Genomic DNA, 27,152 nt, shown 5'->3' on the forward strand with positions numbered 1-27,152 from the left:
ATAGAATGATTATATCTGTATTTTCAAGCCGTGCATGACCTGGACTTGATTGTGATGTCACAGCCATCTCTCTGCTGCTGAAGCCAAACTGGTGAGAAAATTTCATTAAAAATTATTTACCGGTCAAAGGCGGAAACTGCATGGTGATTCGTATGAAATGTCTTACGCATTATTAACAAGAAGAAAAATTCCACCAAAATTTGGTGTCAGCTCCTTTATGCAGTTGCTGAAAGGAGGCCCTGAATGACGTTATGCAATAGCAGGGGATCACGTTTATTCTAAAAAAGGGATGTGACAGAGCCCTAGCAGACCGTTACCGGACAATTGGTGACGTCCACCATGTGCCGACTATTTGGTCGCATCCTTCATGTTCTGATTCAGATGTAGACAAAAAAGAGCAAGTCTTTGGAGAACTACAGGTGGTTTAAGACCTGGATGCTGCCTGGAAGATAATCTCTTTGTGCTAGCAGAGTATCAAAATTGCTGTGAAGGAAGAATGTGAACTTGCACTGGGCTTCCTAAATATATCAAGCGTGAAAGCTTGTGGTCTGTGCTGTAGTCACTGGCCTGCCCAGAATACTTGCTCATATTTGCCAACTCTTCTGAATTTTCCGCGAAATGTATGAATTTTGACCAGTCTTAAGATTTTACGAATCTTGCGTGAAATTTTACGGAAAATGTTTTATTTTCGAAAAAAAAAGTGCGTACATCTATTGACACAATACATATTCGCGATATCATCAGCTGTAAACGTTGTGGCTTCTGTCGTCTGCTCGGGGGGACACAAATCCATATATCCAAAACTCGGTACCGCCTCTGCCAGGCTAGTGGCTATAGACCTTTTCGACAAAGAGTGCTGCCATATTGGAGACGGCTGTTCTCATGACACAGGAAAAAGCAGAGGATTCTCCCCCCACGCCTGCTTCACAACCCAGTCAAAGCTGTTTCTCCCAGGGTCGTGAACAGGTCTATAGTATCTGTAGTCGGACTGGTCAGGCCTTCATGCGGTCTCCGCAAACCTTTGTTCACGTGTTTGGACGACTTGTGTTTTGGCCTCTGTTTTTGTTTAATTTGTGGCCGCATCTGACATAGTGCGACTCTGGTGTTTTAGCAATAGCGGTTTCGCGATACAATGGCGGGCTCAAAGCCGCGACAGTACTTCCAAGTATCTTTGAAGTTGTGCACGTCAGAATTTCCATGCTTCGTGCCATCTAAGAAAGGAGAGAAGTTCAGATTTTGCACCACGTGTGCCTATTATGTTAGCATTTCACATGGTGGCAAGTCCGACATAAGCTCCACATCGCTTCGAAAAAGCACCAAAGATACACGTGAGCCGCGGGCAGCCAGCCAAGCCTGACAAGTTTTGTACGCAGTGATAGCGACCTCGGTGTGATTCGTGCAGAATGCCATTTCACGGCGTTTTTAGTTGAACGTGTCAGTGATCACGCTGTAGAAGAACGGCTGATTGGCTGATATTACTGTCCATCACGCTGAACCACTTTTAGCAGGCTGTCAGCAACCGTAAAAGCATTGCAAAAATAGATCGTGAAACAATGGAGTTTTCGCTCATTACTCTACAAGACATGGATTTCGCTTGTGGGTGAGTGAGCAAGCTTGTTGCTAAAGGTAAATTCTTGGAAACTAAGAAAAAAAAAAAATTGCTAGTGCAGTGATGTACATCTTGCCCGGAACATGAGAATTCAGGTGGGGCGACAGGCACTAGTGTTCGTCATATCTCCCAATGAAGCAGTATAGGGGGACGTCAGGTGATCCTCCTTTGAGAACAGGGATGCAGTGGCTAAGATTAGCTTCGAGATGTGCTCGTGGACTCTAGGAAGAGAATGCTGGGTACTTGCAACGAGTGCAACATTGCCTTCTGTACTCCGGTTTGTATGCGTTGGAAAAGGAGGGTATGTGCGCTGGAAATTAAATACGAGATACCATTGGCAACAGTAATGAAACGCTAAGGGAACCTGCTAGACCAAAGCGAAAATGCATGAGTGTATGGCAAAAATGGAGACGAAGCGATGGAGAACCAGCGCAGTGGCCAAGCCTGCTCTCGGAGTGTACTCCACACAAAAAATGCATCGCTCAGTAGTGGTTCAATGCCAACTCCTTGGGGAGTGCCCTGCTCTTCCGAGACTAGTGTGAGGGTACTGCGCATTAAGAAATGGCATGCACTGATTGATGGCAAGGGCACTGGGATGTTCCTTGGTGCTCCTACCATGCCACCCTAATGAGGTTGCCTGGCTACCTTGCAGCAGGCGCTAGGTTTTGCTTTCAGAAAACCGAAAGGCAGTACAGCGGGACACAAAGAATGGTTGAGGCTAACAGGGTCATTAGGAGCATGAGCCAATGACTGGGATATGGTGCAATTAATGTTAACAGGGATGTGTAAGAGGCCTGCCTTCACCCATTTGCTCAAGAGGACATTCACTACGGTGGTGCCATTGGTAGGAGAGTAGGGAGTAGGACAGGCCACCAGGTAACACCCATTTAGAATGACCCAGAGCCATCGGGCTACTGGTGTAAATAGAGACAACCAGGAGGAGGAAACTGGACCAGGGAAACATAGGCGCTGGAGGAGAAGCAAGACCCAAATCGATTCAGATGTAGGGTTTATCAGCATGCAAGGTAGCAGGAATAGGATAAAATGAAAGGAAGTAAAGGAACAGCTATGGCAGGAGAGAGAGATAACTTTTATTCGTCCAACAGAGTGACTATCCCGCTCTTCGGGGGTTAGACCCGGAAGGTGGGACAGTCGCCTTAGTTGCAGGCCGGTAGTTCTTGGACTCCGGCAGCATCTTCGGCCAGTCGAACAATTTCTCTTTGGGCTCTTGGGTCTGAGCTTCGCAGAAGGGTCTTCCAGGTGTCTTTAGTTATATTTTTAGCCCTGCCTGGTGACTTTGCACATTCCCATATTATGTGATCTAGAGATCCCCTTTCCTTACATAATGAACATAGGTCTGATCGTATTTCTGGACACATATGGTTGACAAGAACTGGGTTCGGGTATGTATTTGCCTGTAGCTTTCTCCATGCTACTGCTTCCTCTTTGCCTAACGTGGGATCTGGTGGTGGTAGGACCCTCCTGCTCAGTCTGTAGTGCATTGTTATTTCGCTATAGTTAATCAGGTCCTCTTGTTTGCCTTGCTCCGGTGGCACTCCTCCAGCCCGGTGTGTGAGATCTCGGGCTAGTTTGTGTGCCGCCTCGTTTCCGGGCACGCCTGCGTGGGCTGGCGTCCAAACAAGGGTGACGTCTCTTTCTATTCGCTTTTGATCGAGGATTCTACCCGCGATTTTTGCTATTACTCCAGCGGTGTAGCTCCTGATTGCGCTTTTGCTGTCACTATGTATTTTGCCTCGGTCTGAGCAAGAGCCAGTGCTATTGCAGCCTCTTACGCTGTCTGTATCGATTTTGTTTTTACAGACACTGCTATAACCATTTCTCGCTTGCCATTGAGTATGACTGCATTCATTTTTCCTTTGCCTCAGTTTGCAGCGTTTACATATGCAATTCTACCTGAATTTTCCGTCTCGAATCTCCGTGTCTGTGTTTCGGCCCTTTTTTCTCGTCTTTGCTTATTATATTCAGGGTGCATGTTCTTTGGTAATGGGGGGATATGGATCCGTTTCCGGACCTCCACTCTCATTTCCTCTGTCGTGTCCCAGTATTCCTTCGGTTGTATACCTATTTCCCTTAATATGTTCCTTCCACCCTTAGTTTTCTCTAGCCTTCTTTGTTGTGTAGCTAGTGTTGCCTCAATTATTTCATCTAAGGTGTTGTGTATTCCCAGCATCGTTAGCCTGTCCGTGCAGGTACCTGCCGGGAGGTGTAGTGCTCTTTTAATGCATTTTTTGATCATGCTATCGATCCTGTCTTTTTCTTCCTTTTTCAGGTCTAAGTACGGCGTGGCATACCCGACCCTGCTTATTACGAAAGCTTGTATGAGCCTTAATAGGTTACTTTCCTTAAGGCCTCCTTTTTTATTAGCTATTCTCCTTATAAGGTTTGTCGTTTGTATGACCTGTCCTTCCAGTTTCTTTATCATTTCTCCGTTGTACCCGTTTGTTTGGAGGACCATTCCTAGCACCCTCATTTGCTCGACTTTCGGGACTGCTTGTCCCTCCACTTTTACATTTACATCCACTTGCTTATATGGGTTTGTGGAGACGCACCTTTGGGACATAGAGCAACCACCGTGTAATCCTGACTATGCATGGGAGAATATTGTAACAGAATAGAAGGCAATAGAAATGGAGGAGGAATAGGGGTATTCATCCTTAAAAGCATGAATTGGCACAGTCAAAAAAGATTTCAAGGAGAACTTAAGGCGAAAAGAGGAAGTGACAGGGGACTTTGCTTTGTATACCCGTGAACTGGAGCACCTGCCAAAGAGAGAAACAAAAAAGTGGTAGAATGTACAGCAAGTGATATTAATGAGCTAGGAAAAGGGTGTGAGATTATTACATTAGGGGATATGAATGCCCATAAAGAAAACATAGATGGATATAGAAATTTGACAGGTAACATGGTGCTGAATATGTGAAGGCACGACTTAATTGTCTGTAATATTACGGAGAAGTGTGATGGGGTCAGAACATGGGAAATGGGAAGTCTGAACTCAACAGATTATGTGCTAATGTCACATAGGATGTACAATATGCTAGGGATAGGCTAGACCTGGGATGGTTTTATTTGAGCGCAGCAAAGTCAGCAGCAAGATAAAATGTGAGCAGTGATTGAGAGAAATAGGGGAAAAGTGGTGGGCTAGGAAAACATTCAGTTACCTCTACATGAGGGATGTTGGCACAAAATGGAGGAAAAAGGCAAAAAAATTGGCAGGAAGATGTTTGGAAAGCAGTAGAGGGACCAGCCAGGAATAATCGATAATGAAAAAGGTTAAAGAAACAGAGTGCTCTGTAGAAAATAGATTCAGACCAAATCAGCATTAGAAATGTATAGGATATTTAAGGAGGAAATGCTAAAAAAAAACATCTACAATAATTCTAGAGGCAGCTTATTGTTATTCGAGGCTAAGGCAGTACTGTGGACTGAGACGCACCAAGTCAAGTACCAAGAGCTGGACAAGCTATGTGGTGCATGTAGAGGAGGAAACGGCTGAACACTTGATAATATTCTGTAAATGCCTCTGCCCTACATTTCAAAGCAAGGGGCAGATTTAGTTTAAGGATAATAGAGGAATTGTAGACTCTGAATGGATAGAAATAACCAAACGGAGGCCAGCAGACTAGTGGCTAAAATCAAGTAAAGAGTATGTACATAAATACTATTAATGGCTAGGTAGTGTATGCCACCACTGCCCGGTTCAAAGGGTTCAGCATTATCCATCCAACCAACCCACCCCATCGCCTGTCCATCCATCCATCCATCCATCCATCCATGACGAGAAGATGTCGCTTTGGAAATGGCCGTAAAGCACAAATAAGATGCAGTTCACTCTGCTGCTTCAAATAGATGTCTTCTCTTAGTAGCACTATAGTGAAATATCTTCTCTTTGAAGCCGCACGGCTAGCCATGATTTGTTTGTGCTAATGTTGGCGGAGATGACTTTTCTATGTCCGATCAGCTCATCACATGCAAAATGGTATGCTTTTACCAGCGCCACCATCCGTAGCTTGCATTCTTCAGACCGACCATGCCTGCTGGGAACGCGATCAAAGCGTATACTGCAAACGGACTGGTATGCTAGCTTCGCTCTTTTTTTTTCTTCTTTGGAATACTACACAGGACAAATGTACACGAGGCTAAGCATGCATTTTTGATTTAAACTGTTGAACCACAGTCAAGCTCTTTAATATTACCAGTTGCAAAGCTTCTCATAGGAGGAGGAACAATTATTGAAGGATGAAGAGGGTGGTTGGAGCAGCAGGTGGAGTCTTCAGTTCAAGACCCCAGTGGCTCTGGCCAAAGCTGTGGAGGTAACGATGAGTGCTGCCTAGTCTTCTATGCAGAAGGGCAAAGCGCAGCAAGGACATTGTGCTACACTCGTTTAGCACCATGATGGTAGTACTCCTATCAATTATTTTTGCTTTACTCGCACAAAAAACTTTTAAAAGTAGATCCATAACGCATTAAAGTTCATAAAAAAATGGTTTTACATTTTATTTTCTTACAGCTGTAAAATTCAAGTGATATAAAGGCTGATAAAAGCGTATTTACTATAGTTCTGTATCGATTCGCCTGCTGTACCTAGAACTAGAAGGCGCTGACTGTACGCAGCTGTAGTATGCGAGAAGTATCATCATGGATGCGAACACGATTGGCAAAGGAGTGGAGAGGGTTTACATGAGATTGCTGCCGTTGCTTTCGCTCTAGTTTTAGTACTAATATTAACTCTATGCTTCTAGGGTGGCACCAGTCAATTGCACCTCCTTCTGCTCCAAGGCCGCATTGGACGGCGTTAGATGTGGCTTATGTGTGCATGTCCATATGATACGAAGAAAGATAGGGATGTCACTGCTTCATGGGCACGCATCTATATATAGTGTTTGGTGGAGGCGGTGTTGATTAGGTTGAGGAAAATAAGGGCCCGGATTTGGTGGAGTGTTCATGAATACAGCGAGTTTGTGAGGAAGCAGATGCATCAATTGAGTCGTAAGGTGTCAAGGTGCATAAAGAAGTGGGTATTAAGGACGTATATGTCAAAGCTGACTCTCCACTCGGTTGGTGTAATCGCGAGCTAGAATGTCAACCTTGACATTGCCTTATAGGGTCCATGTATAAAAAAATAAAACGGCGAACAAAGTTGGTCAAAATTCTGGCGTTAGACATCCCCAAGCAGTTAAAGCAGCAATTTTTAAATATTAGTAAATACAGGATCCATGCAGCTTTTAACTTAGACCCAAACACCCACAAAGACCATCTCTACAGATCTGGTGCATTAGCATATGAGAATCGAAGTCACTTCAGGGTACCTTAACATATACCTTTGACTGTCATGCAGCATTTATCCATAATAAAACAGTCCATTAAGTTTTTTCTTATTATATAAAAAGAAGTTAGTGACTAGAAGAATTTAAGAGTTTGAGAATTTTGGTGCCTTTAGGTCGTTTGACAGTAAAACTATAAAAACTTGAAGATGTCAATGTTCTGCTCGAGAGTGGACCATATAGTGTTTACGAATCTTATCGTCGCCTTTCCTGCTAGTCTTTCGCTACCACCTATTTATCATGAGCAACTCAGATGTGTGATTCTTTTCTGGTTTAGTTCCAATAAAATTTGCTTTCATTGTCAAGTCAGTTACCATCAGTATAGGTCTTCAAGGCATGCCAAGCAGACTACAACTAGGTTCTCTTTAGGGCTGTCACTCTACCACATAAAAATTCAGAAGCAATCAATGTGATTCAAGTTACACAGTTCGCATTGTACTTCAAACAAGGCAACTGCTGAAATGCTCAAACTGTGCAAGCAGGCGGCATAATCCAATCTATCAATCGCAGCGCGACATTCCATTCCCTTTTTACTCCCACCCCTCAAATCTAATTGGCTACCATGGTCTCCCTCTTGCCATCTGCTATCTGTCACCCTTTCCCTTGAAAGTGAAACTGCTCTCCCTTCACTGAGGCTAGCACGATACTTTTTGTGATTATGTACCATCAAGTGCAAACCTGCAAAACGCTGATTGTTTCATTTTGCAGTTGGTCAGCAGCGATAGAAGATTCAGGAGACCACAGGCCATCGTTTCCAACTGATTTTTATTTAGGTTGTGCCCTACTTTAAGAAGCTGCAATCTGAAGGTAACTTGGAAGGTGATGCAAAATGGAACGGCAGATCAACTCCTCCTATGACTGTAATGAGGAAATATTTCAACACAAGTGTACCTCTGTTTCAACCAGAAAATAAGCAGCACATACATTAGATGAATGTATCCAGGAAAAAAACCATGACATGGTAAATTTGAAATAAGGGGGCAATTACTCATCAAACCCCACCTAAGTGTAGCCATACTGCTGGGAAGTAAATCTGTATGCTCCTGCAAAACCTGCATGGCTGAAGGCAAATTCATACTTGTTTTCACAGAACCCAAAAACCACCAACATTCCCCAGCAGTCAGTCTACAACTAGGACAGCTAACAGAGGGCAAGGTAAAGATGAACTGAACAAGTTGATGCAGAAAAGTTTTTGTCAAATATGGGCAATTACAATGAACGTCGTTTTTAAAGCGAAAGCCTTTTTAGGCTCATGGAACGAATTCCCATGTGCGAGAGTTATGCACGAGATCTGTTCTTGTCTAGCGTTCCCGTCATCTGCAACCCCACACTTGAATGCACGCCAAGGAGCGATGGTGTACCATCCAAAGCAAACTCGCACTTGCCGGAAAAATTGACATGTTGCGCCTTTCCGTTCTTGTAAACCAGTTATTATATTGTATGTAGCACTGCAATGAACGTCAATAAAAGGCAAACAATGAGGGGCAAATAATAGGAGTGGAAGGGGAGGCTTTTGCCATTTTCCTCTTAAGAGACATCTAAAAGACCCTCTAATTTTTTTTTACCACCTGCCAACCGAGTAGCTCAGGTTGCAGGACCAAATCCCAACCACAGAGGCACCATTTTCATAGGACCAAGATACAAAAAATGCCATAACTTATGCGGTGTCAGCATGCATTACTGACTGCAAGTAGCCAAATCAATCTCTGGGGCAACATCAGATCTCACAGCCAAGAAGTGGCTTTGGGACTTCAAACGAAACATGCCATGCCACACTTGTCAAGTGATTCAAGGCTGAAATCATTTTTAGAGTGGGGATCTAACAGCCAAGCTGTAATTTTCATACTGCATACAATGGCTGCCTGCAAGAGCACCATGAAATGATGGCACAGCACACATCATTATGGAATATTGCATGGTTTGGCGTTGTTACTTGGCTACATATAAATTGTGGTGTGCACAAAAATTCCAATGATATAAAAATGTCACTTTGGCAACTTCCCACTCTTGTGCTTTGCACAAGGTGGTCAGAGTCAAACATCTCTTTGAAGACCATACGACACTGATACTGCATCCTGCCCATGTGTAGAGGAAGGCACTCTGTTGGGTCCTTGATGCGAATCTCTTGTTGCAGTGAATGCACCAGTGTTGCTACTTGCCTGTATGGCTGCAAGATGCCTTAGCAAGATGCTCCTTTTTGTAAAGCTCTTGCTACAATGAGTGCACTGGTGGGGCTTCTTGCTTCTGTGGCTGCGAAGGTGTTCTGCCAGACTGCCACACGTAGGGAAGATCTTGTTGCAGTGTATGCACTGGCATGACTTCTTGTCCACATGGATGCGGAGGTGCCTTGTTAGCATGTTCCTTGTGGTGAACTTCCTAGCACATTGAATGCACTGGTATGGCTTCTCGCCTGTGTGGATGCGAAGGTGCTTCGTAAGGCTGTCACTAGTTATGAATCCTTTGTTGCAACACCTGCATTGGTATGGCTTTTCACCTGTGTGGATGCGGAGATGCCTGGTCAGAATGTCTCTTGTTGTGAAGGTTTTACTGCAATGAATGCACTGATATGGCTTCTCACCTGTATGGATGCGAAGGTGCTTTGTCAAGCTGTCACTTGTTATGAAGTCCTTGCTACAATAGGTACACTGGTATGGCTTGCTGCCTGTGTGAATGCGAAGGTGCTCTGTGAGGTTGCCACTTGTTGTGAAGCTTTTGCTACAGTGAATGCACTGGTATGGCTTTTCACCCGTGTGGGTACGAAGATGCCTAGTTAGAATGTTCCTTGTCGTGAAGCTTTTGTTGCAATGAATGCACTGGTATGGCTTCTCACCTGTATGGGTGCGCAGATGCTTTTTCAGGCTGTCACTTGTTATGAAGCTCTTGCTGCAATGAATGCAATGGTGAGGTTTCTCGCCTGTGTGGACACGAAGGTGCCTTATCAGAATGCTACTCGTTGTGAAGCTCTTGCTACAATGACTACACCGATGAGGCTTCTCCCCTGGGTGGATAGGGGTGTGATCTTTCAGTGAACCACCTTCTGTGAACTCATAAGGCATTTCATCTGTGTGGACTAAGCGGTGGTTTGCCAGGATGCTTTTCATTGCAAAGCCTCGGCCAGGAAGAAAGCTCTGGTACACATCACCTGCATGGGTGCAAAGATGGTCCTTGTAATCAGGATGAATGGTTCTAGGATAGTCACGCTCGGCACACAGGAACTGCTGCTTTCCTGCTTGTGACTTTTGTTGAGGTGTCGAAGGGCACTTGAGGGAAGTGGTGATTGAGTCTGCAAAATGGAAGAAATCATGTTTCCCAAAAACGTACTGGATACGACTCTGTGCATAGAGAAGGCTGGCCAGCTATGAACAAACTTTAATGCACAGTAAGGAAACATTTACAATGCTGGCAAACTAGAAAATAATGGTTTGGAAAGAGTGAAATATTTAAAAAGTTTGCTTTAGTTAGCAGGAACCTCACATATGCCTACCACTGAAAAAATGGTGGTAAAGAATGCGACCGAGTAAAAAAGCCATAAATATCCTCAAACAAAGTGTTACTTCTGATCAGTGCTGTTCACAAAAAGATAGTGCATACAGCAACAGACCTTACACATTCTCAAATCCACACACTGTCGCCAGTTTTACTTCACCAAAACTATCAATGAAAAGTTACAGGACTGCACTTAAGTCTGCTTAAGAGTGGGAATGGCGATAGCCACTTTACAGGACTATCCTCACTAACTGCATCATCAATGTCATTCCTACCACCACCACCACCATCATCATCACTATTTGTACTATCATCATTATCAACTAAATACACTGCCATTGTCGTCATACTACCATCATTATCACTAACTGGAGAATCATTATCATTGCTACTTTCCTATTATCACTAACTGCACCGGCAATGCCATTGCTACCATCATGCTCACACTGAACATGGAGAGTTATGATTGGTTTCTCATGAGCCCTGCATAGAGTAGCGGTTTGTGCGCTCGGCTGGGGATCGGAAGGATAGTGGTTCGATTCTTGGTGGAGACAGACTTTTTTCTTTAAGTGTCAGTTAGTACAAACACGTCCTGCAAACATTTCCCTCAGCCCATGAGCCAAGAAAGGCCTTTGCCTTAAAACCTTTGCTTGAATAAACATTACTAGTGCAACATGCCCATTGCAATTCTTCACCTACTAAGTGCTCCAAAGACGTCCCTCCCGTTCAGATATTATTTCAGACAAGCACAAGTAAAGACATCGCTCCACCTTACGAATTGTAGCTGCAGGTGTACCAAGAAACGCCTCCAGGGATGTGACTGGCAACAAGACCTTTCACATAAAAAAAAAAGGGCCAATGGAAATTTCAACTGGAACGAATTGGACATTCCAATTTCATATTAAGCAGCATGAAAAGACAAATAACAGAAAAAAGACAAAAAAAAAAAGGTGCAAGAAAGCGCCTTTGTTGTACTACTATGCCTCTACTTGGGTCCTTGTTTTTTTGTGCTTTTAAGTAGAAAGCCCTACCAACTTTGCCAGTTTTATGTGTATTCTTTAATTGCAGTTGGCTGTAGTTTAATACTCCAATTGGTTCCAACTGTGTTTTTAGTCATCCGAACAGCTGGTCCCATTGGTCCAAGACAGTTATTGCATCCAGCAAACAATTACAAATACCTTGCATTTAAATTGCACAAGACACATTATGTGAAAAATATTTCTAAAACTAAACTTCTCTAAAACTTAGCTCAGATTTTAAAGTATAAAAGGAAATTCGATTTGTAAGGACTGTAGGGAGACTATCTACCTGCTGCCAATTACCATTATTACAAGGAAATCGACACTATGATAATTTACGGCTTATAGTGTTCAGCGGAAAAGTGCATGCTTTTTACATGAAAACCAAGGCTAACAAAAAAGCATACACCCTACTCAAGAAATGCAATATAGGTTTTATAGGTTTATGGGGCATAACGTGCCAAAGTGACTCATGCTATGGGGACAGCGTAGTGGAGGGCTTCGGATAATTTTCCAGGGATTCTTTCAACATGCACCGACATCACAAGGCACACAGGTACCTCGTGTTTCACTTCCTTTGAAATGCGACAGCTTTGGTTGGGATCAAACCCAGATCGCAGTCAGACACTAATAGCACAAGCTTATCTTGAACCTATATCCAGAAAATACACTTCTGTTCCCAGTTATATCCTCTCTTTGCGAGACCCTCATGCTGGGGCCTGTGCTGCTTGCCCAATCAGCAAAGTTATTTCATTTAACTTTGACCACCGTGAAAGTGCAGATGAAGAGCTCAATTTGGAATGCTGAGATGTTGACAGCTAAACCATGTGAGCATTGTTTATTACATGCAAGCATTAAGGGCTCCATTTCCTTCAAATCCAGTGGCAGTGGCACTGTGAGTGAAAAATCACAAGCATGTGTCTGAGGAGGCAAATGGTAGGTGATACAGCTAGGCACTAAATGATCACTAGGATGTATGATGTCAACGCCACGAGACTATGCGACATTGAGTTAGAGGGAGCCGCAACCTCGGGTAGCTCCTTCGAGATGGGAGGATGCGATGGGAATTGAATCCACCGGTACCCGTGAATCGCAGTCAGACACACATTAGCCCTAGACCACATAGGCTCGGTACAGCTCAGTTAAAGCAAGACTTTGTATCTATGACAGGTGCCATCATACATAATGTGCTAGCTTATGACTGTATACTAATGAGCATGAGTGAGATAATAAAGGCACAAATTAAGGAACTTGTGGTTACACTAGTGGCAAAGTGCACGAATGAGCTCGAGAATCCACAAGGGTGCCATCTACGGATGTCATATTCTTAAAGGCTGAGCACTTGATCTGTCTTTCTCTGTATCTGTCCTCGTCCCTGTGGTGCCACAACAAGATGAATTAAGTGCCATCGTTTTTCGATGCTGAATTTGTAAATGTTCGCATGGCTTCATTCGGTGCAATTGGACTGATCAATTGGATGCAACTAGTAAGACAATGAATTGGCAATTGATCCAAGTGAGTCTCAAATAGTAATATGACCTACCAATAAGACTATACTGCTATACCCATCGCCCATGTCCAAATGGCAGTCTATTCAGACTGTCTGACTGGAGTAACGATTCCAATTCAATTGGTCCGGTTAGAACCAGCTGAAAATCAGATTTTTTTTTTTTTTATTGCATACTGCGTTGGTTTTAAAAGGTTTTTGCCAACATGCACAGATGCTGGATGAAAAAACTTTATTTCGTCAGACAACACGTGCGGACTGTTCCAGGTCCGGTACCTGGCCATCAACTCATGGATATTTGTTATGAAATTAACGGGGCTGGAATATGCAGGCAGTCTTGCCAATTAAGCTTTGCGCGAGTAACGAACTTATTAGCTGCCAAAAATGCGTTATCTGGTGTCTAACAAAGCACTGAGAGAAATGACGGACGCACAAAAAAAAGAAAAGAATTACTCGCACAAATTAAGTTTGCACTTATCCGACATTCCAATCAGCATCCAAACTTATCTGCTTTTACAACGCAGAGCCTGCGCTGCATTGGTGAATGTTTCAGCCTAGGCGCAAAGTCTGCACCTCTCCTCTTTGAAAGTAATATTGCTAAACTTAGAAAGCGTTACTAATGGAGAACGTGGAGCACCTTTGCATCCTTCCCCGATGCTCGAAGCACTGAGAACGCCTCCTCTTGAACTCGCAGTTGTCGCCATCGCTGCATTGGATGCTGGCTGGACTGGACGAGTGGACGCGGTGCGATAAATGTTTTCTTACAGGTGTTTATTGTGCTTATTACAAAGAGGAGGCATATTTTTCTCTATGGAGGAGGCATGAACTGTTCGTCAAGCGCCATTACAAAAAACACCGCAGCATTGCTAGCATTGCATTGTTGCATAGACCTTGTTGTTCTTGTCTTCATTATTTTTTTTTTTGCCACTTGCTACCGCAAAGTCATTTAAATGTAGTTCTATCTATTGGTTCTTTTTAATTTTTAGCTGAAATCTTATAGAGCTTTATTTTACGTATTTTATGTAGAAAGTTTTCTGTGCAGGATCGACTCTAGACGATCGTAGACGATCGTATGGCTGCAAACCATGCTGCACACGGACCCGGCATAACTGCGACAAACAGGAGGTAGCGTGCACGTGCTAAATTGTTAGGTGTGACTTTTTCGTAGCGTGTGGGTGAGATTTACCTGGGATAGTGCTTCATAGCTGGCAATTCTTTGCGTCTGTGTTGTTTGTGCCACTGTCTGCGTTTCGGCACTGCGACATTCAGCTATGACAAACACGGGCACCGAGAATGCGCCGGCCGACGTGTCGGCGCTGGATGCCAAAATAATCAAGCAAGTCGAGTACTACTTCGGCGACTTCAACTTGCCTCGCGACAAGTTCCTGCAGGGGAAGGTCAAAGAGGACGATGGCTGGGTAACTATCGAGACGCTGCTGACTTTTAACAGACTGAAGAGCCTGACCACAGAGGAAAACGTGGTCGCCGAGGCACTGAAGAAGTCTACCAACCAACTGCTGGAAGTCAGCTCGGACGGAAAGAAAATACGCCGCAGTCCCGCGAAGCCGCTACCTGACGGCGACAAAGAGCGTCAGAAGTTGGACGAGCTAACCGTGTACGCAAAGGGCTTTCCTCCCACCACCACTATCGATGAGCTGCTCGAATTCTTCGGACAGTTCGGACAGTGCATCAACGTGTTCATGAGGCGCTTTCCCGGCAACCGAAAGTTCAAGGGTTCTGTGTTCGCGACGTTCGCCACTAAGGCAGAAGCCGAGGCCTTCATCGCCAAGGAGGGGCTCAAGTTCAATGAGCTGGAGCTGAAGCGCTCGATGAAGGTGGACTACGTGGCGAGGAAGAAAGAGGAACGTCAGGCAAGACTGGAAGAGAAAGCCAAAAAGAAGGCGGCAAACCAGGGAAGCGGTGCCGACGCTTCCGAAGAAGCGGAAGCTGAGGACGTGGTGCTCGGCTGCCTTTTGCGAGTGACTGGCCTGGGTGACAAGACGACTCGAGAGACTCTCAAGCAGGCTGTGGAGCCATACGCGACGTTGGCATTCGTCGATTACTCGCGGGGAAATCCGGATGCTATTCTGCGCTTTGTGGAGGAAGGCTCAGCGCAGGCTGTCCTGGCTAAGCTCGAAGCGCAGGGCGAAGGATTGAAGGTGGACGGGTGTGACGTCACCGCAACGGCAGTGGAAGGGGACGAAGAGTTGGAATACTGGAAGAAGCTGGCGGCTGCCAAGCGAGACAAGAAGAACCGCTTCAAGCGAGGACAGCGAGGGAACAGGAGTAATCAGGAGAGGGGTCGGGGCCATGGGGGCAAGCAGGGCGGCAAGAAAGGGGGACAGGACGAGCGCAACAAAGGACAGAAGCGCCCAGCAGAAGGGGGTGAAACAGCCGGCGACGACGGTGCAGCTAATGACGAGGCCAAACGGCCAAAGACGGAGGACAGTGGTGAAGCTGCTGAATGACTATTGCAGCTTGCAGGCAGTTCATGTGTGTTTGTGGTTGGACACCAGTCATGAGCAATATGTTAATTTTCATTTCTGTCGCCTACACCTCAGTGTAAAAACACTGCGACTGTATATGTTGCAGCACATCTTGCATTGCATTAAACTCCTTGATATAGTCTTGCACTGCCGTAAATCATTCTTTTGGTTCTATTTGCACATGGCATCATTAATCTTGTGTGCGAAATTGGACATGGGCAAATGGACTTTCCTTCTTGCTGCATACCATTTTGCTTGTCAACTGTGTTGTTGCTTCATGAGCTGCGACCTTCCTCGCATATGGGGCATTCAGCAGTCTTCTTTTCACTAAATACAGGTGCTGAAAATTTCCGCATACTTCACTACGCTTTACTTGCAAGGGACCTTACAAACACTCATTGCATGTGTCCACATCTTAATAGTTACTACTAGCCTTTTCGGACATTTTAAATATGTTTGTGGATGCAAGTGGATGCAGCTAGCACAGAACCGGGTTAATTGGAGAAATTTGGGGAGGCCTTCGCCCTGCAGTAGGTATAGTCAGCCTGATGATGATGATGATGTGAAAGAAGCACCTTTGCAATGCAAGTGGACTGTGACAGAGGGTTCAGTAGTGAGGATGTCGATGTCGCCACCAGGAAATGTGAATGACGGTATCTTGCACCACTCAAAGGGTACCAACAAGGGTGCCCATTTGATTTGGATGTACTCGCTGCACCAGTTCTGTAAAGTTCTGCAAGAGTGCAGGCATGGTTTGCCATGGTATTCCATCAACCTGCAGTGGACCATGCACTGCCCATATCAGTGGTTGCCGACAGCCAGAACGGTGAAGAAATTTCATTCTAGAAATTGCAGCAGTGTTACCGTCAACTAGCCCCAGGAAAATGTCTTATTGCAGCTGCTGATGTTTACTATGCAGTTGCCATGAACAGCAACCCGCCACATCCTTCTTTGAAAGGATTGCCAGCTTTAATAGTACTTGCGAGCGGGTTAGTTGGCTATACGACTCCGACGACCTCTGGCGCTGCATGGTTATACACAAATACAATACACACACGAGAATTAAACCAAGACGTTAACACAGATGATGCGCTTGCTACCAACTGCCTGTTTTTGTGGTACGAAGAAGAATGCATCACAAAAAACATGGGATGTCATTATTTTCGTTTTATTTTCATTTAATTTTTTCATTCTGAATTTCTTTGCATTTCTTCTGAATCTTTTGTTTACTTCTTTTTCATATTGTAATCCAATGTTTTTTTGTGATGCATTCTTCTTCGTACCACAAAAACGGGCAGTTGGTAGCGAGTGCATCATCTGTGTTAATGTCTTGGTTTAATTCTCTTGTGTGTATTGTGTTTGTGTATAACCATGCAGCACCGAAGGTCGTCGGTGCCAGTTTTAAGGTGATAACCTTTAATGGCTCATGCTTGTGAATCGTGTCCGTCCATAATGCTTTCATTACATGGGAGGCGGCAGCTGGCAGCTGACATGGCCGAGCATTAACTGGACGTAGTGCTTCTTGACATTACGTTTGGCAGGAGCTGCGAACTCTGGCCTCTCCTTCCATATGGGACAGTAATATCAGAATCAGCCTGCTAAGACCCTTGCATTCACGTTATCTCTAAGCCATGCGGGCACATTCATACGGCTCGGTTAAAGTGCGGTCTTATATATTGGCTAGTAGCTCACGCTAACGCGAAGTTGGGAGAGAAAACATAAAGAGGTGCCATTGTGGAGGGCTTTGGACCACCGCGCAATAAAGGCTTTTGCCTCATCGCAGCTTAGTGATCCAAAGTGCCCCTAGAATTTACATTTAGGCGGCAATCATATTCCCAGGCACAGGGTGCTGCCACCTTGCAACACTTCAGCTGCACTTCACTTTGGTGAGTGCAAGTCAGATAGAAACTCGTGCCACACTAGGTATGCACTATTCCGAAATGAATGCCAAAGTGCTGCACTCCTTCAACTGGTGCAACAAGTGCAGCCAAATCAAACAGGACTGCGCCATCGAGGGTGCGGGCGTCTACCATGATAGACAGCAGCCCCAGTGATACTTGTGCAAGGCATGTGCTAGTAAAACCTCGTTACAAGAGACACTCAAGGGACCCGAAAAAGATGTCTCTTGTAACCAAAAATTCTAAAAGCACTGCGTTGATCAGTTTACTGCACATCAGCATATAAATGCATTTACACGCATTAACAGGAAATTGTTCAGGAAAGCTTAAAGAAGTTATTCATACAAGTATGTATTTTTGTGAGTGCAGAGTGTATTCCTTCCCAAATTCTGGAGGTAAAGCACTTCACTTTGCAAGCTTTCTATTGCTCTAGGACCTTCGAGGCACTCTTGCTTGTCACCCTCAGATGCTGACACTTTTCCTCTAAAATGTCCTCGTAGTCATCCTCTATGGCACATGTGCCATTTACTTGTGCGAGAATTGCACAGTCTGTAAGCTCTTTGGGAGCACATAACATCCACATCAGCAAATATGAATTCCTCAAAAGATTCTGGTACCTCAGCAGTCTCTTGGCTGCTCACCCAAGCTTCATCTTTAAGGAAGCTTGCCACTGTATCCATATATGGGCCTTCTTACATTGTCAAGCCTGCTTGTCTGAAATGGTTTTTTACAGCTTCACTTCTCAGGCCATTCCAGACACCTGTAATCACCTGAACAGCAAACTTCGCATCAGTTACTATTGTACAGTCTTGCTGCCTATCAAGCAACAGATGTTCTACCAACCTTGTTTTGTACAGCAACCTGGCTGAGTGCATAATGCCTTTGTCTATTGGTAGAAGGTAGGGTGTGGAGTTTGGAGCGAAAAAATAACTGGTGGCTTTGAGCACGAGAGTCTGGTGCTGCAAGAAGCATTGTCCGCAAAGAGAAAGAGATCAGGATTCTGAGCTTTCACCTGGTGATTAAATTTTAAACAGCGAGGAGTTAAAAATGCTGGATGTCATTCATCCATTTTGATTTGCTTCGTAGGTGACAGTAATGTGATGCCAGTGACTGAAACAACAGGGTTGTTTTGGCTTTCCAGTCATTGGGAAGCACTCCTCAGTTTCTAGCATACTATACAACAAAAAGGATGCTGATATGGAGCAGAATTTAGCTAAGGGAATCTGAAGTGCATCATGTACAAGTTGGCACGCTTCACCTGCATTGCATGAGCACACCTGGGTTGTGTCTCTTCTAAATAGTGAAGAATTTACTCCAGGGACCTGCAAAAGTTGCCCTTAGTAACCGAGTGTCTCTTGTATGCAATGTTGTTAACATGGCGGACATAGGAAAACCAACCAAACAATTTTCAAATGTCTCTTATAACCGACTGTCTCTTGTAACAGTGCCTCTTGTAACGAGATTTAACTGTAGTATGCATTTGTCCAGAGTTTGAGCCTTACCCTACAAATGAGAGATAATGACAGGAAAGGAGGAGAGGCAGGGCAGTGGTATTTGGGTTGGTCCAAGACCCTTTCCCTTTCACAAGGCCATGATGCCCTACAAGAATTTGAAATAGGCGAGTGTTGTAGCTGACTTGCTACAAAGGGATTGACAGGCTTTCCTGTACAACAGATAAAGTGAAAACATTTATTATACAGAACATATTTGTGACAGAAAGGGATGCACACTTTACAGGAAAAAACAAATTGCAGCATGTATGTTAAGTTTGCATTTATTTGATATCAAGCTGCAACTAAACAACCAGTGAGAACCTTCACTAGTATCAACACCTCTGCTTTCAAGCAAGTACAGTTACATAACAAAATTCGCAACTATCAAGTTGCATCGTTCCTTACAAAAGCGAACATGGGCTGAAGGAGGTTAAAGATTGTTACCCAATGAAACAACATGAAAACTGTGAGCTGCTATTGCTCTTGTCATAGCTAAACATGTAAAGATAAAAAAATAATTTTGCAAGCAGTGCTCTTGCCATAGCTAAATGTATAAAAAATTACCTGCAGCAAGCATTCACCTTGCCTTGTCTTTCAAACCTAATATGAAAAGAAACAAGAATTTTGAACAAACTTCAAGGTGGTAACCACTACAACAATCGCACAAGTGTGCACACTGGGCTCCTCTGACAGACCTGAGTAGCTACTACCAAATTCCATCAGTCTGGCTGCCAGCACGCTGAGACACTTGTATTCAGCGTAACATGTTCGTGGCACAAAACCTTGCTTTGTATAATGACTAGATAAAACAGCAAATGCCGCCTGAAAACTGCTGCCCTTGAGCATGATCAACTCATTAAACATTGTGACACTCAAAAGTCCAGGAGAAAACACTTCACTGGCGGAACACAAGGAAACGGTCGTTCTGTGTGTATGCCGCAGCAAGCTCCCGGCCCATCAAGGTTGGATCCGAGAAAGCTATCTCGCGCAGGTCGATTGGACAGCCAAAGGAAAAGTTGATCCTGCAAAGCAAGAAAGACCAAAGTATTATTTATGTTATCAGGAAATCAGTTAATAATTTTTACAAGTGAAATGAGGGCAACACATATTTGTCAAAACGTGCCAGCAAGCCCTGCATTGCAGTTTGCTTCAGAGGTTCATGATGTCAAAAAACAGCCCTCTGCCAGCTTACGTCATCAGTGCATGCAAGATTGGTCTGATGGACAATACATGCGAATTCTCGGAGAGTGGTGCTTCAAATATGAATCGTACCGAGGTGTCTCTAACCGGGAGAATGATGGTAGTGTGGGTATGCTAGACACGTGCCAAACATTTGTTCAGAGGCAAGAAATGTGTGTTTTAATGCATAGCACTAGTAGCCACAAATACAAATTTCGGTTCCTATGATGTACTGCTGGTAGCTAAGCAGGCACAGCTGTGTCACATGAGCATTCCAGTGATGTTTTCATGGTTGCGTAATTTCTGTCTCTTACGGTGTTCCTTCAAGTCATTTAGAAAAAAAGGTCTGAAATAAATGCCTCGGAACCAGACCACACTGCATCCTCTAGATTACACAGCGTGCGCTCTCTTGCAGTACAGCTTTGTTTTAACGCGTCTGGGTCTGTGCGCTTGCACCGCTGCACAGATGAGACTGCATCAGCAATAGCATAAAATGTGCGCTGCATGTAAGCATGTGCAGAGTCATTTAAAAATTTCTTGAAGATATCCACAAGGGCAGAGCAGTCACAGTGGCTCTTGCAATGGTGGTACTAAACAGATTTCTTTCAGACAAGGCCCATAGCTATCGTGCGCATACTTATGGCTTGTGCTCGCGCCCGTACACTTTGCAAGCTTTAGCGCTGTTTAGAAATCCACCTGGTGCAATTCGCGTAGCTGCTTCACCATTACATTGTCCTCATGCAGCTGCTACGTACTTTTCTCTACAGGGATACTGGTAAGCAGCTGCTCATTATTCAAGACTGCCTGTCAAAAGTACTGCACCCCATTCTTATTCTCCAAATTAGCATTTAACCTTTGCGGTCTGGATCTGTGGTCACTACCTGCCTTAAGTAGATGTGTTCTTTTACCATTTCTAATGCACAATATACATTTTTGAACTGCTGTACTAGCCAAACAATGTTTCGCCTCAGTTTGAAGCATTGTGAGTGCATGTAAAGGGGCTTGCCGCCCGTGGGGATTCCGCTAGATTGGACCGGCTTCCCTCAGATGACAAGCATATCAGTTGTCTTAAGTGCTCACACTGCAACTGAGAAGCATCTGTGGTCAGAAACAAACTAAATATGCAGGGCGTACCGAAGCCGGTCCAAGAGTCGCGATGCCACTCTCTTCCGCCTGTAGAATGGTGCTGTCCAGATCCGGCTGATTCCACAGATGGCCTTCACCGGTTCACACTCGCAGCAGAAGCTATTCTTCGCACTGCCACCACTGTCGGGAATCACCCTGTAGCCCTGTAAAAAATTAATGAAGAGATGCAGTGATATTCTAGCTGATTTTTCAAATAAATAGAGGTGGTAGTGGTGACAATACAAGGAAAAGAAACAGACAGTGACCCTCTCACCCCAAATCACTTTAAGCAGAAGAAGAAGTGAAAAGAGGGAGAGAGAGGAAGAAAGAGCTTCCATAGTGGAAGGCTGTGGAGAAATTTTTATGACAAGGTTCCTTCTCAGTCTATAACACAGCAAAAATAATTATATATAATAAATTGGTTCACAGGAGGGGGGGGGGGGACATTAAAGATCCACAGGTGGTCGAAATTACTCTGGAGCACTCCACTATGGCACCCGTTTCTCTCTTTCCATTTTCCCTCACACCTTCCTCCCTTCACTTAGGGTGGGGTTCAGGTGTCCACAGAGCAAGTGTGACAGATACTGTGCCTTTCCTTTCCTGTGAACCAATCATTATTATTATTATTATTATTATTATTATTAGATATGAAATGCTGCAGGTGCAATGAATTTGTATGTTTCAAGCAAAGGAAAAAGAAGACATTTCTAAAGTCTCAGTGACCGTAGATGCACCACATTCTTTAACTGGATCCATGCACAGATTTAAGAACTCCTTGTACAAGTGCCATGGGCTCTTCGTGCACCCTTAGGAAATCTGTTGCGCCATCTTGGCAGGCATGTTGTCAGCACATATCAGCCATTCAGTGCAGTTAAGAGAGCTTTGACTTGGTGTTACACTGAACCCCATTTGGAACAAAGATTGATGGATCATAGTGTTACGCAGTTCATCAATGAAATAATCTACATGAAAATTTAATACAAGTACCATTCTGCACTTCGAATAGAAGAGAAAAAGGATCTTCTTCATCTTTGTGCACGTGCTGCTCTATTCTCTGAAAAGCAGACACAAGCACTCACCTCCTTGATTTCTTGAGCAGAAAGAAATCCAAGCACTCTCTTGTCATATGACACAAAGACAAAGTACATCTGAGGGGCACGCAAGGCCGACTCCTCCTCCACGATGCCCAGCTCCCTTTGTTGTTGGTCGAGAATCGGAAAGAAAAAGAACAAAGTGAAACAAGTGAGGAATGAAAAGGGCAGACTTGCTGCTATGTCCCCAAGCCTTTCATTTCTTGACTGATACCTCAGTGTATGTGCCATTCATTGAAGGGACAACACCATTTAGACCCCAAGTAAAAGAACCAATCTCGCACAGAATTCTTGTGTTGCCAACAAGTAGTTACACCCTTAAATACTTCGCAACAGGTTCTACTTGGAAACCTCGTGTCCAATCGAAAAAGCGGGCTGAAGGCGAAGGTGGCCGGGCACAGTCACCACACATAATGACATGCCTGTTGCTTGGTTTGGTTTTCTGAGGCTTAACAACCCAAAGCAACTCAGGCTACAAGAGACTCCCTAGTAGAGGACTCCGGAAATTTCGACCACATGGGGTTCTTTAACGTGCGCTGATATCACACAGCTCACAGGCGCCTTGCTTTTCACCTCGATCGAAAAGCGGTTGCCACGGCCGGGATTCGATGCTGCATTTTTGGGTCCAGCAGTCGAGCGCCCTAACCACTTCATTACCACAGCAGGACTGACATGCCTATTGTCACTGTTTACAATACCTTATGTAAATTATGGTAAAAACTGCCCTAATTTTGTCAATACAGACACACTGCATTTCAGAACTAATCTAGGTTACCAAACCTTCCTGGCTTTGACTCTGCCAGGCGAGAAAGCACAGCTAAAAAGCCTCTGTGGCGTGTGTGGTTGTAGACATACTATCATGAAGCATGCTTCAGCAAACTACTCTTGTATGTTGCCCAGTGAAAATTCAGTGGCTTGCAAATGCTTCCAGTGAGTTCGCATTCAAGAGGAAAAACATTCCTCTCGTATGCAACGCATGATAATAGTTGAAATGATGAAGCGTACCCTGTAATACACTAGTTGCGACTGTACGTGAAAATTGGCCACGGGAGAACAAATGCCTGTCTCAACAGTAAATGTGGTCAGAATCCAGCACATAAAAGGCCAGTATGGAACCAAACGTAACTGAGCTGTTTTTAATAACAAAACACAAAGGCTAGTTTCCAGTTATGGTGACAAAAGAGGTGCACATTTTTCCTTTTCCAGACTGTACATGTTCTTGCAATTTATATGCCCAGCCAGCTGTAAAACTAAACTTCGCACACTCATAACAAATTTTAAAAAGTTACTTACCAAACTGTGCATACAAATGCACTATCTGAACACCAAGAATGACTTTGAAAGTATGAGCAAGTCTGAATAAGCTCGATAAGTGTGCAACTGCAAGGACTCAGTCTGTTTGCTGCAATTCACTCCTCCCTTCCTTTATATGAGATCGATGGTCTTTCAGTCCAAGGATAAAAACAAGATCGAAAGGAGAGAATGCTCTGAAATTGAGGACACAAGTTTCAATGCCACGCTGCACATGTGCTCATCAGCGAAAATATGTTAAAGGACTACAGATACCAAATGTTGGTGGCATCTTCTTGTTAATGATGTGTAAGCCATTTCTGCATATGAATCTGCACGCAGTTTTCACCTACGACCGCTAAATAATTTATAATTGAAGTTTCTTTTCTCACCAGTTTCGGTTTCAACAGCTGAGAAATGGCTGTGACGTCACAATCAAATCTTGAAGCGTGGCATGAAAAAACAGTGATGTAATTGCAGATTCTTCACTTGTAGTGGCTACTGTTCTTGAGGAAGGGTGTCCTTATCACTGCAGCGAATTCCAACGACACGGGAATGATTATATCGCTGTAGTTTCATCCCTCATGTGACCTAGACTTGACTTTGACGTCACAACCATCACTCGGCTGTTGAAACTGAAACCGAAACAGGCGAGAAAAGAAATTCGATTATAAATTGTTGACGAATATGGCATGGTGATCCGTGTACAGTAATGTCTTAGGCATCATTAGAAAGGATAAAACACGAACCCCCAAAAAGTTAGGTGACTATACTCTAAGTGAAATTCAAGAAGTTCCCTGTACATATTCAGTCCAACTTCCACAACAGCTATGAGGCATGAAAGCTGAAGTATGTAGCAGCTGGCTCACCTGTCTACCATCTGTCGAATTTCCTCCATTTTGTTCAGCATGCACTTTGGGCCGTTGGGTGACACCATAACCACTTTTCCATCTGGATAGATGCCGACTTCCCGCTGGTTCTTCCAGCCCTGCACAAACAGCAACAACAGCAACACATAAAAAGTTCCTAACTGGAGTACCTGAGGAGCAGCAACATTTCTCTGCGACTTTAAAGCTACGCGAGTTCCATATTTAGCAAAACCATGGTCCGTATTCCGAGTTTGCACTGTCATCGAAAGTGTTACTATCTCCCAGACCTTGAATCATCTGATTGGTGGAAAGACCAGATGTCACTACCACTTCTGGTTTCGGTGTTTCCATGACTTGAGGTCGGGGAGATAGCACCACTTTGGGCAATGACCCAAACTCGGAAAACGGACTCATGACTGCAATGCGGAGACTTCTTGTATCAGCGCAGAGGAGGAAAAATCCCACAACACTCAGTAGCATCAATTCAATGATAGCGCAAAAGCTGACTTCATCCTCCCAGTGCCAGCAAAGAAGCTTTCACTACAAATGAGTGAATACATTTGTTTCCTCTTGCTGAAATGCAAAAGGACAGAAGTCAAAAGTGGATGCAAAAGAAGTACCAGATAGAAAATTGAAGCGGCTGGCAACATTGCCAGCATAGAGACAGCAACAAACAAGTTAACTAGAACTGCAAGCAATGGGAGTACACCTCACAATGTAAGCAATGACCAAGGGCTGAGACAACTTTTCTTCTGCTCTTTCCCCGTTCCCTACCTTCTGCCCTAGAATAATTCTGACTGTGCTTTTAGTAAACAAAACACTTTACACTGCTATGAAAGAGGTGTTATGTCCACACAAAAGCTCTCACCGGGAACTTGACAACTGCCAGGAATGAATTATGATACTTCGTGTGCAACTTCTCGTCTTCTGCGTCTCCAACAGTGTACACCATGCCACAGGTGGAACATGTTGTGTGCCCAAACTTCTTCTGCCCGGCATCAATAATTAGCTGCTTAGGGTCCAAAGATGCTGCCATGAACCTTTTTTTCGGCACCTCGATCGGCGACATGGGTATTTGGCGTAGTTTCGTCCTCGTGTGGTGAGATGTGGGCGTTGAAAAGATTGGGTAAAGAGTCTTGCTGCAAGAAGGGCTGCCAGATCTGCTCGGAGATAGAGTGTTAGACTGCTCTACAGTCAATCTTGCCTTGTCATTGCCACGCAGTACCTCAGTGCATAAAGCTTTCAGCGGAAGAGGCTGGTACCCTTCATCAAATCCCTCGTGCAATGTAGAGTTACAAGTAGAGCTGTCCCTTGAAGGGAGTGTCATCACTGGCTTAGCCAGTTCTGACTGCACAGTCTTTGATTTTGAGAAAGATTGCTTCCGGTGCAGACCGGCAGCTGATGACAAATTTTCCTTGTCCAAGACACTGCTATCTTCTTTGGTGTCGCCAGAAAGCAATCTATCACTCGGCTTGCACACTGCTATAGCCTGAGGCTCAGACCTTTTCTCTTTCCAGACTTCCCACTTTTCACAACTTTCGCATGCTTCATTGTCATCCGCTTTTCCGACTCCACTTCTAATGTCCTCCATGCATCCCTCTTTTGAAAGATCACCAACGTCCTGCCCAAGTAAAGCAAGGCTGGTGCTTTGAGTAGTAGCATTTTCTGCGCGTACCTTGAACGGCACAGTCATCGCCAGCTCCCTTTTAATAGCTGCTTTTGGTTCTTTCATGGTTGTGAGCGCTGGCTTGAATTCAAGTTTAAACTTGCCATTCCACGACACAGTCGTGGCGGGCATCGCTTTGCTGGCGCTGTACGCAGAAGCTCGCAGACCGGACGAGAAGAACTTGCGAGCTTTCTTGGCTGGAGGCTCCAGATCTGGCTCTGTGGGGCACGCTGTAGTCAGGTTCAGATTCTTCTCCGACAGCGGGATAACGACTGTCTTTTCCTTTTTCTCCGGAAGCGATGCCGCCTTGGACGGAGTCGATTTCGGTTTGCCTCGCACTTCGGCAAGCTTTTTTGACGACCCGGAGGCATTCCGCTTTCGCTTCTTTTGAGCGACATCTTTCTTTGTGCTGGCCCGACGTCCCACCGCAACTTTAGAAGCGCGCTTGCCAGATGTCTGAGTATCCCGATTCTCGACTGGTGCATGCGCAGTATCTTTTCCGATGACTTGCAGGAGCTTTCGGTCGAGAGGGCTCAGGTATTTGGTGGACGGGTAGAAACCGCTCGGCTTCATGCCTTCAGAAGACATTATGCAGGCCTGTGTAGAGAACATAACGTTAGTTCCACGAACGTAACCAGAAACGTAACGTAACAACGTAACCCTCTTGCTACGCGCTTGGAATCCTACTGACATGAAAACGTCATTGTAGCAACTGTTAGGCGTTAATAAAAATGCTTAGTAAAGAAACTGTAAATCAGCTGATGACGGGCTACATAAAGATAGCTTAGCTTTATCTGAATCTGCACGAAGCACACCGTTTACGAAGATGGCTGAGCGCTCCATTGACATAAACAACAGCTTACCGCAAAGAAACCGAAGAACACAAGCCGCTGATGACAATGACTCTCACGGAGAAAGGCTTATGCTAGCACAGATCGACACGCAATGATGCAATCTTCATCATCCTCACAGTGCGAACTCGACACACTCGACCCTCAGAACCTCAAGTCACCTCCGTTTACGCGCCCAATGAACTTTTTCAGACTTGCCCGCCAACCGCCAACTTCCAAGTCGGCCCACCTAGGCCCA

The 27,152-nt window shown here is 44.6% G+C and overlaps 3 protein-coding genes across 6 annotated transcripts; 1 reads left to right on the forward strand and 2 right to left on the reverse strand.

Moving 5' to 3' along the window:
- Window positions 1–7,671: 7,671 nt before the first annotated feature.
- Window positions 7,672–13,841, reverse strand: LOC146178301 (uncharacterized). Of its 4 annotated transcripts, XM_084578099.1 has the most exons (4): window positions 13,604–13,841; window positions 11,216–11,273; window positions 9,533–10,237; window positions 7,672–9,448 (listed from the first exon to the last, which is right to left on the reverse strand). In XM_084578099.1, the coding sequence occupies exons 1-4, from the start codon at window positions 13,676–13,678 to the stop codon at window positions 8,988–8,990; spliced, it is 1,299 nt and encodes a 432-aa protein (XP_084434225.1). In that variant the 5' UTR covers window positions 13,679–13,841; the 3' UTR covers window positions 7,672–8,987. The 4 variants fall into 4 exon arrangements, with proteins under 4 accessions (XP_084434225.1, XP_084434223.1, XP_084434226.1 ...); XM_084578097.1 differs by having other exon boundaries at window positions 7,673–10,237; XM_084578100.1 differs by having other exon boundaries at window positions 7,674–10,237; window positions 11,211–11,273; window positions 13,604–13,676.
- A 154-nt stretch (window positions 13,842–13,995) lies between these two features.
- Window positions 13,996–15,599, forward strand: La (La autoantigen-like). Its single transcript, XM_084578106.1, has one exon. It carries the CDS (start codon window positions 14,238–14,240, stop codon window positions 15,432–15,434), a length of 1,197 nt encoding a protein of 398 aa, XP_084434232.1. The 5' UTR covers window positions 13,996–14,237; the 3' UTR covers window positions 15,435–15,599.
- A 3,426-nt stretch (window positions 15,600–19,025) lies between these two features.
- Window positions 19,026–27,116, reverse strand: eco (Establishment of cohesion). Its single transcript, XM_084578094.1, has 6 exons — window positions 26,927–27,116; window positions 25,266–26,660; window positions 24,398–24,516; window positions 22,227–22,341; window positions 21,157–21,311; window positions 19,026–19,865 (listed from the first exon to the last, which is right to left on the reverse strand). The coding sequence occupies exons 2-6, from the start codon at window positions 26,649–26,651 to the stop codon at window positions 19,739–19,741; spliced, it is 1,902 nt and encodes a 633-aa protein (XP_084434220.1). The 5' UTR covers window positions 26,652–26,660; window positions 26,927–27,116; the 3' UTR covers window positions 19,026–19,738.
- Window positions 27,117–27,152: the final 36 nt, after the last annotated feature.

The sequence above is a fragment of the Amblyomma maculatum genome, chromosome 9 (genome assembly GCF_055883805.1).
Source record: "Amblyomma maculatum isolate TAMU_Amacu chromosome 9, ASM5588380v1, whole genome shotgun sequence".
NCBI classification, from domain to species: Eukaryota; Metazoa; Arthropoda; class Arachnida; order Ixodida; family Ixodidae; genus Amblyomma; species Amblyomma maculatum.